Below are 9,665 nucleotides of genomic sequence, written 5' to 3' on the forward strand. Positions count from 1 at the left end.
CTACCACTATATGCCTTCTTGATCAGCCATTGACCCCGAGTACACAAAAAGCCAATTTTGGAACCCCTATTTAAGGCATAGTCGAAATTTATAAATTTTATTAGTTTCACCACTTCAAAGTCAATTTCAGATATATGATTGTGCAAGCAAACTTTATACATCTTTGTCCGAAATTCAAAAATACACGATTGATCAAAGCCAAAATTCAGACATTTATGCTTGAATTTCAAATATTTATGCCCAACGTCATTCTCAAATAATTGGAAACCTTTCGAACCCAACTGAGCACCTACAAATAATAGGGTTGAGAGGTTGAGTTCAAATTTAAGGGGTATGAATAAGGTTGGGTTATTGAAATTTTTGTGAGAAAGAAGCGGACTGAAGATTTATAGTGGACATGGGATAGGGAAAAGAAAGCATGGGTAGGTGGAGCATTGGGTGAGGCGAAAAAGGTTGAGAGTCGGTGGGTGGTAGTGAAAAAGGGATCACTGATGGTCGTTGGTGATTTTTTAAAGGGGTGCCTTACGAGATCTTCCCGGTAAAGGTGTGAAAAAGGGGAAGTGAGATTGCTATCAATCGTCCCCGGTCACTTTCTCTCTTTTTTGATTATCACCGTCAAGTAGAATCGAGCAAGATTATTGTTTTCTTCAAGCTTCATCGATTCTTCCATATTTGGTAAGATCTTGGAAGGGCTGGCCGGACTGATACCAAATTGTGATTAGCTTGCTACGAAAATTGATAACTCTTTCATATCTTCTTCATAATAGGGAATGCCTATAAATACCCTGGATAAGTGAAACATATATTTACTGGACAAAAGAGACTCATGAAATCTAAAAGGAAATAATAACATAACAACTAATTAATAACCTCAAGAGGAATTATAATTCTCTCAAGTTTCATCAGATGGTCAGAGATCATGACTGAAGATTTATAGTCATCTGGGACATGATTGAAGTCAAGATCGAGCAAGATTATTGAAGTCATATAAGATCTTGGAAGGGTTCACCAAAAGTGATATAAGAAAATATCACTTATAATCATCTGGGACACGATACACCAAAAATATAAGAAAATATCACTATCATTGGTACACCCCACACTGCAATAAAAACTCAACTATTATTCTTGATAAGGAGAACAAGAAGTGGATTAGGAGCAGGCAGCATTTTATCTGATGTTTGCCAAAGCTGGTTACAAGTCAAAATATACTCAAAAAACTTAGATATAGCTTACATAGTTGAATATTTCGTCTAGGTAAGTATTACTGTATAGGTTAGATACACCGGAACCATGCAAAAACACATGGTTCCCATTTAATCTTCGTTAAGACCTGAAGGTACAAACTGGGGTGACCAGGAAATTCATAAAGGAGATGCATATAAATAGATAAAGATGTTCAAGTATAGATCTTGCAAGCAGAACGGAAGACAACATTGTAATTTACTACTTTTATGTAGGCAGAACATGCAAAAGTAAAAGGAAAGAGCGTTTGTAGATTGTTTATTAGGATTTTCATTGATCTAAACAGAGTCTGTTAATATGAAGGAATCAAAAATTTTACATGTACAATAGTGAAAATATTCTCAATATCCAAAAGAATACAAAAAAGAGGATACTAGGATAAAAATGCATTTTACCTCTCTATGCTGTTGAGACGTTTCTTAGTTACCGTATAGGACAAATAATCTAACTGTTTTGCAGCTCCTTCAAGTATACCAATTGTTGAATCACATCATTCATTAGACTTTACATGCTTTCTTTTCCTTTCTTGTAAGAATCCTTCTTTGATGGCTTTGTCTTTCTTCTTGGAGCACCACCTGTGGCAGGTTCCACCAATGGGCCTGACCACGTTTGGATTGGTTCTTTGGAATATGAGAAATTCATGGAGGTGAAAGGGACTTCTGAGGGTTCATAGGCTGGATCAATGTGATGTGAAGAACCCAATGTATAACCTAATGTCCCGTCCTGGTGTGGCGGAGGAAACTTTTCACTCTTGCTCTTCGCATTAGCTTGTGTAATTAGACGCCGTCTCTGTTTAAGCAAGTTAAACAATACTCAGATAAACAACCTGGCCAGAATGCACTACAACAACAACAACATACCCAGTGTAGCCCCTTAAATAAAGAAATGAAATGGAGGATTTTTCTTTTCCATAATGAATTGGTGGATGACTAAGAAAAATAAATATACAGCCCTGATGTACTCCTTGCTTTCGAATTTATATGACACTTTCTATTTCCTAACGCTCAAAAATGTTAGAAACCATGCCACCAATAATACTATTTATTCGAACTTTAACAAGTTTCACGAATAATAAAATTCAAACTTCGATGTGATGTTTTCTATCAAACAAACTTTTCAATCACTACTCTAATAATACTTCTACCATTACATATAGCCAAGTCAATTTAACATTTTAAAACTTAGTGTACCGTCAAATGTTATCATCTAAAATAAAATGGAGTACTATTTCCAGATTTTGCAACATAAAAATAAGCATCGGTTAGCTAACTAAAATGGAGTCCGAGGAATATAGTGTATTAAATGTGCAACTACTAAGAAAAACAAGGGTGGTTTTGACAATCATGACAGCAGCAGACAACCACCTCCGTCAACTCCAAATCGTTGGAAAGCAATATCTTGATCTATTTGGATTTTGGCATGCTATTAGCCCAAAGCAGATAGAGAATGTAAGTTGGAGAATTGTAGACCTCAGAATCTCAACAGTTTTGTCTACTTCCCTTGCAATATGATTATAACATGGCAACACAGAGTTAAACTATTAAATCCTGGGAAAGAAATTAACTGAAAGCTGAAAATATGGCCATCTTCATATTTTATCATCTTTGTTTTGTTAGTTTCGCGTGGAAACTGCTCCGGCAGGTACAAATTATGCATATAATGAATATGCAAAATTAAACAAGACATAGGTGGTAAAATATTAGAACGTAAATGTATGCTGAAATAAGCTTCTTAAATGACATACATCAATATTAACTTGCAGCTCCGCATTGGCTTCAGGAGCGGGGATTGCCCTCACTGCTCGATCACGATGACGATTTCTCCTCACACCGTCAGCATTGGATTTTCCAGCAGCCCTGTGTCTATTTTAGCAAAAATTTCAGGAACATTTTTTAGGAGAAAAATGACAAACTGCATTAAGATAGAAAAAAATGAAGTTCCCCTACTTATTATCACTAAAATATGCCATAATTCAGAAGACTGATTCAAGAATTTAATAAAAACTGGTTCTTTAGCGGGTTCCAACTATAAAAGGGAATTTATATGTGAAATGAAATATATGTGAACAAATACTGAAGAAGTATAAAAGCAAACACCGCATATAGGTATCTTAACAAGAATGGTGTATATTATCTACAATCATAGACTTTCTTTTGGTAGGCTACAAAAAATCATAGTTTTAATATGAAAACATGAAATATGAAGTGTGGTTATTAAATAAAAAAAGGAATCCAGATAACTAGACCTTCGAGCTTCTTCGTCTCGCCGTTTAGCATCCATTTCTTTGCTGGGTGGATACTTGGGAAGGATGGAAGGTTCACAAGCATAAGGTTTGGTAGTAAAGAACTGCACAGTAATAAACAGAACATATGGTGACAATCCTTCAAAATATTCCATGATTAATTTCAGAGAAGTGTAATATTCTGGCATCAAATGCTCTACATGTGACTATCTACGAAGGGCAAACTATTAAAACCTTTTCTTACTCAATCTTCTTCCTGTATATGTGCTTTGGAAATCCATGTAAACTCACTAGCACTACACGAGGAATCGATGTTAAAGAAGGAAAATTGATTTGTAAAGATCAGCCAAACCAAGTTCTTTCTCTTTCTTACTGGTGATATAAATATTCAGCAAGTCATTTCTTTACACCCATGTGATGCAACATTGAAACCAATCAATGGATTTTCTCCACATTATTTTCTTAAAAAGGAAAAAGAAAAAAAAAACATCACTCCAAGTCTCTAGCAAGGTTATTGAAGAGAGAAGGGAAGAAAACTGCACGCACCTTTAATTACTAAAGGGATAGTAGCACTTTTGGTCCTTTAGTTATTGGTAAATTCTGATTTTGATCCTTGTGGTAAATGACTCAACACATTTAACCTTTAATTAATTAAGATGTGTGTTTTTGGTCCCTCTATGTAGAAAAGATGTTATATTTAGATTATTTTTAAAGTACAATACCCTGAAATATGAAGTAACAATACAAGTGTAACATAACACATAGGTAATTAAATAATAGAACGCTTAATACTTAAGGGAATTTGTTTGTGATTATTCAAATATAGAAGGGATTAAAAAGTGCACATTTCAAGTAATTGAAGGTTAAAATACTTAGGCAGACAGTACAAGGACTAAAATTAGAATTTACCATAACTAAGGACCAAAATAGCTATTAACCCATTAACAAATGCATAAGGAAAAATATTTATTAATACAGATGACGAGGCGGAACAACTTCACATGAAAGCAAAAACAGGAGACAATAAAACAAACAGAGAATTCATCAATCAAAAAGCTAATCAAGAGAGTTGCCTCAGTAAAATCGTTAAGTAATAGAATGGCTATGAACAGCTTACTACACTCTGTAATGCAGCTGTAGCTGTCTGACGCTCAGCAGGATCAATGGCCAGAAGAGTCTCAATCAATGGCAATGATGAAGGCGGAAAATCTTTAAAGGTTTCTGCTATACATCTTCTGTATGATTGCTGAGGTTTGAATATAGTTGCATGTGGAAGCTTGGACTTTTTCCAGTACTCTTCTGATGGAGATCCACATAGCTTGAAGATCTTGTGGAGCTGCTCAACCTGAGTATTATTGCAGTGTAAATCCTCAAATCATGGAGCTCATCGCTAAAATCCAGTTCATAAGAGGAAAATTTATTCAAAGTTACAAAAAAAATTGATAGATAAAGAAATCATAGGTTTTTGGATTAATTTATTGGTTCATGGTCCTCCCACCACTCCCAGTCAGGTGGGGAGGAGGATTTGCACATCGAGGCACAGACATAGGAATTTAGGCTTAAGCTGGAGCATGATGTTCAAGATTTTTTTTCCCCAGGCTTTTAATCATTTGGTATGTGGTCCTCCACTCCTTCCAGAAAGTCACATACACGTTTAAGCCCAGACACAATTCTCTGCCCTCAGTCTCAGTCTGACTCGACACTATGCACAATGCTCATTATTTCATGCAAAGCTGTCTGCTTTGGCTGCTTGGGTTTCTGAGGAGAGAACCTACTAGAAACAGCATGTATAATTAATCTGAAACCAAAAATTTTCATCTCTTCACATCCGTTTCTTATCATGTTAAAGAAAGCCTTTTAGAAGTTCTCTAAATCTTGATTCTATTGAACAGAGCTACATCTTTCAAGAATCATCTAAAAGGACGTGCCATAGCAGCATAAAGATTTTCTTTTGTATTATGGGGGATTTCATGAGGACAGATATTAGCAAACACAAAAGAAAGAAACATCAAGATGTCTCATCTAATTTTCCTGTATCATAGATGAAGGGGAAAAGCTTCTCCTTAACTAACAGATGTACAAGCAAAAAATTATTTGATGCAACCAACAAGCGAAGGAAAAACAAAAATCCTTTCTTTTATATCGCGCAAGACCTGTCCTTGTCAGATTGTTTTGACAAACAAATTTCAATACCATACCTCTGTACGACCAGGCATAATGGGCTTCCCAGCTAAGAGCTCAGCTAAAATACAACCAGCACTCCAAAGGTCCACACCAACACCATAGTCTGTGGCCCCAAGAAGAAGCTCTGGGGGTCTGTACCATAAAGTAACCACGCGACTAGTCATGGGCTGCTTTTTATTAGGATCGAAGATGGAAGCCAAACCAAAATCTGCAATCTTAAGAACTCCCCCACCGTCAATTAGAAGATTTGAACCCTTAATATCACGATGCAACACATGACGGTTATGACAGTGTTCAAGCCCTGATAATAGTTGATGCATGTAACATTTAACCTACAAATAGTTATCAAGAAACAACATAAACAACTCAAAATCCAAACATTTGCAGCTTATAATTCAACAAGCAACTTATATAAACCCCAACCTGAGCCTCTGTGAACTTGATTCCAGGGCTTGCAGCTAGTCCAGCTAAATCATGATCCATATAATCAAACACAAGGTACAAACTACAAGACATCCTTGACGTAACCAATCCGTGTAATGTCATAACATTCGGATGATCCAAACGGCGCAAAATCAAGATCTCCCTTGCCATAAACCTCACACTCTCTGGCTCCAAATTATCAAATCTAACCTTCTTTAACGCCACAATGTTCCCCGAGAGATTATCTCTAGCTTTATACACATTGCTATAAGTACCTTGACCAATCTAAATAACACAATACAACATACAAAATAACAAAAAATGAGATATTAATCAATCTACAAAACAAAAACTAGTAAGTAACAAATGAGTTCAACAGTTGCTTGCCTTAGCGAGCTTCTCAAACGCATCGGCCCTACGTGGAATCCAGCCATTGATAGCCTCACCAGCTACCTCGGAAAGCCACGATGGCCATCCAGCGGCTACTTGCTCGCCGTGCACATTCTTAGGTGGATTGCTCAGCCTTGGATTAGGTTTAGACCTTCTCCTCTCACCCCTAGGCCTTGCATTCTCATCCTTCTTCTCATTCTTCTGATCTCTACCCTTCTCAACTTCACTAACATCACTGCCTCCTCCATCCACCTTATTTACAGTACCAACTATCTCCCTCCTACCAGATGGTGCTGCCAAATCTCTATTTTCCCCATTTTCTCTCCTCCTACTAACTACAACTTCCCCACTAGGTGTCTCAGATGATGAAATCTCTTTACCAAATACACAACCCATTTTTCAACAATCTTAACCCTCATATCTCATCACACTGGACACCCTTTTTCCTCATTCAAAATCCCAACAACCCCACCACACAAAACCCCACATGCAATAACCTCAAAAATGAAAACTTTAAAAGCAAAACAATCAAATGGACCAAGATTTAAGCTTCAAAATCTTAACTTTTAAGCAGTTCAATAAAGCAAACTTAAAGAAACAATTGGGGTTGCAAACAAGAAGGTAACAAAGCAAACTAAATCAAGAAGTAATGGTTCTTGAAAAATGCAAGTAAAAAAAGAAGGAAAAAAACTGAAGTAGAACAATCAAATAAGATTAAGGGAAATGGGGTTGTTAGATAATTGAAGAACCCTAGCTTTTGTGTCCAAGAAAGTAGAAGCACTAATGATTTGGAGTTAAGCCCACCATTTATGGCGGTCAAAAATGGAGTTTGTAGCTAGATAAAAAAAAGGAAGAAGGAAACAAAAGGCAAAAATGTACAGTACAAAACTAATGTAGTAGCTTTATTGCACTTCTTTTGTGGGATTGAAGATCCAACCTATATTAAAGTTCCAAACTATAGTCCCACTTTTCCACCATAAGATATAGAGTATGCAAAAAAAATACTTTTTTACCTTTTTAAATACACAAGCAGACGTAAATGTGATTGGCATTATTTACTGTGTCTGGTGTTACAATTTAGTTGAGTTATATTTTATGATCAATATTAATGGTTATTCTTTTTTAGTTTAGAAATATTTTTTTTAAAAAAAGATTAAGTCTAGTTACTACATTAATTATAGAATATTTAATTTTTTTAGTTTATCCATACAGAGAACCTTTTATTTTATTTTTTTATTAAATAATGATGTAGTTTTTTATTTTTCAATACAAGAAACAATTCAATAATTAATACGAAGAGTTATAGTTTATTCTCTCTTCAATTTTTTCTTTAGTTTCTTCGATTTCATAACATCTGATTGGATTTTTATTCTAAGTTAATTGGATAGATATGTATAAAATAGCTTAAGCAATATTTACGAGTTAATGGTAGTATTAGAGATCCCTGGTAATAAGGTGGTGTCTAACAAATTACTCCCTCTGTCTTTACTCGTAATGTTTTATTTTTTTAGAGTCCAACTGCTTATATTTTATCAAAATAAGTGGCGTTTTTAGCTTGATATATCCCTTAAGAAAACTATTAATTCTAGAAAATAAGATGTATTTTTACTAACATATGCTAAAAACATTTCAAAATAAGTGGTGCTTTTAGCTTGAACACTCCTCTTAAGAAAACTACTTATTCCTAAAAAGTGAGACGTATTTTTATGAACTTACCCTTATTAAATACTTTGAAAAAAATGTAGCTCTTTTGTAGTATTTTGATTATGTAAAACTCCCTTTATTTACATAAGGATAAAATTAGAAGAACATCATTAATGCGTTCTTGATTAAGTGAAACACCACTTTTATTTTGAAACAAAAATAAAAAGGTAAAAACACCATTTATTTTGAAACGGAGAGATCTTTAGTGTATTTTCTTGATTATGTAAAACTATATTTATTTAAATAAGGGTAAAATTGGAAGAACGTCATTAATGTATTCTTGATTATGTAAAACACCTCTTATTTTAAAATAAAATGAATAAAAACACCACTTATTTTGAAAGAGAGGGAATATTAAATACTGTTAGTGATTTTTGATGTACAATTTATCTACTCCACTTAGTCCTAAACCATGTATAATAAAGTAAGATTAATAGGATTTAGCTACATAATTAAATGCGTATAATAAATAAAGAGGAGATGAGCTCAGCTACTGAACTTTTTTCTGCCGCTGGTCAAAAAAGCACCTCCCCCTTTTTTTGTTCCTCCCCTTTTTTTGTTCCTCCTAAATTCTCTCTCACTTTTCTTTTTTTCTTCTACTTCTTGTGAAATGGAAAAGGTGAAAAAAAAATGGTTTTAGAACAGAAAACTAAGACTTCAAAGAATAGTTAAAAAGAATATAAAAGAGTAAATTCATAGAATGTGACATTATTTCCTTCTTTTCCCTTATGCTCTAGCAATTTTAACAACAACAAAAACAACATATCTAATGTAATTTCACGAGTGGGTCCGGAGTTGTAGGATGTACACAAACCTTATTCCTACCTTTGTGAGGTAGAGAGCTAGGGCGGATCTATGTAGTGACATGGGAGTGTCACGTCACCCTAACGCCCTGGTTGAAACTATGTATATGTATATATATATATATGTGTAAGATATAGTATAAAATATTATCATGCTACCCGGAATAACAATGGATCGAGGTCGTGGTGCCAATGGTTAGGTGCCAGGTTTTCCTCCCCAAGGGCACAAGTTCGAACCCTGCTACTACATTGCTCTCTTCCGTCATTATTTCTTATCTTTAATTTTGCCTGTTATTTTATTTTATTTAAATGGTTTAACAAAATGTAAAAGAAAAGGATATTGAGTCTTGGTTCACGCTGATTTAAAAAAGATTTTTTATTTTTTTATTTTATAGTAGAAATTATGATGGTAAGCTTGAGTTGATGTACCTACATGAGCGTAACTTTTTATATATAATATTTTGAATAATATTTGTCTACGTAAACCGACAACACAAATAATCCGAACTGCAATACAAAGTTGATAAAACTGATCAAACGTTTAATTACTCTATTAATTGGACCGTGTAAATTGTAATACGTCTACATTCAGCACAGTGGCACCCGGAACCTCCAAATTCTGGATCCGCCTCAGGTAGAGAGATTGTTTCCGATATACCTTCGACTTAAAAGAA

The 9,665-nt window shown here is 34.6% G+C and overlaps 1 protein-coding gene across 2 annotated transcripts; it reads right to left on the reverse strand.

Moving 5' to 3' along the window:
- Positions 1-1,476: 1,476 nt before the first annotated feature.
- Positions 1,477-7,446, reverse strand: LOC132034321 (probable serine/threonine-protein kinase At1g54610). 2 transcript variants are annotated; one of them, XM_059424633.1, is made up of 7 exons: positions 6,482-7,446; positions 6,095-6,379; positions 5,686-6,003; positions 4,608-4,832; positions 3,491-3,591; positions 2,990-3,107; positions 1,477-2,034 (listed from the first exon to the last, which is right to left on the reverse strand). In XM_059424633.1, exons 1-7 carry the CDS (start codon positions 6,878-6,880, stop codon positions 1,750-1,752), a joined length of 1,731 nt encoding a protein of 576 aa, XP_059280616.1. In that variant the 5' UTR covers positions 6,881-7,446; the 3' UTR covers positions 1,477-1,749. The 2 variants fall into 2 exon arrangements, with proteins under 2 accessions (XP_059280616.1, XP_059280615.1); XM_059424632.1 differs by having other exon boundaries at positions 4,605-4,832; positions 6,482-7,444.
- Positions 7,447-9,665: the final 2,219 nt, after the last annotated feature.

Source organism: Lycium ferocissimum, chromosome 10 (assembly GCF_029784015.1).
Source record: "Lycium ferocissimum isolate CSIRO_LF1 chromosome 10, AGI_CSIRO_Lferr_CH_V1, whole genome shotgun sequence".
Classification (NCBI taxonomy): domain Eukaryota; kingdom Viridiplantae; phylum Streptophyta; class Magnoliopsida; order Solanales; family Solanaceae; genus Lycium; species Lycium ferocissimum.

Excerpts from the sequence above, each read along its gene's own strand:
- LOC132034321 (XM_059424632.1), bottom strand. The coding sequence starts at position 6,880 with ATGGGTTGTGTATTTGGTAAAGAGATTTCATCATCTGAGACACCTAGT. Across the intron at positions 3,592-4,604 it reads CAGCTGCATTACAGAGTGTA|TTCTTTACTACCAAACCTTA; the intron begins GTAAGCTGTTCA and ends ATTACTGTGCAG. Across the intron at positions 2,035-2,989 it reads AGCTGCAAGTTAATATTGAT|AGACGGCGTCTAATTACACA; the intron begins GTATGTCATTTA and ends TTGCTTAAACAG.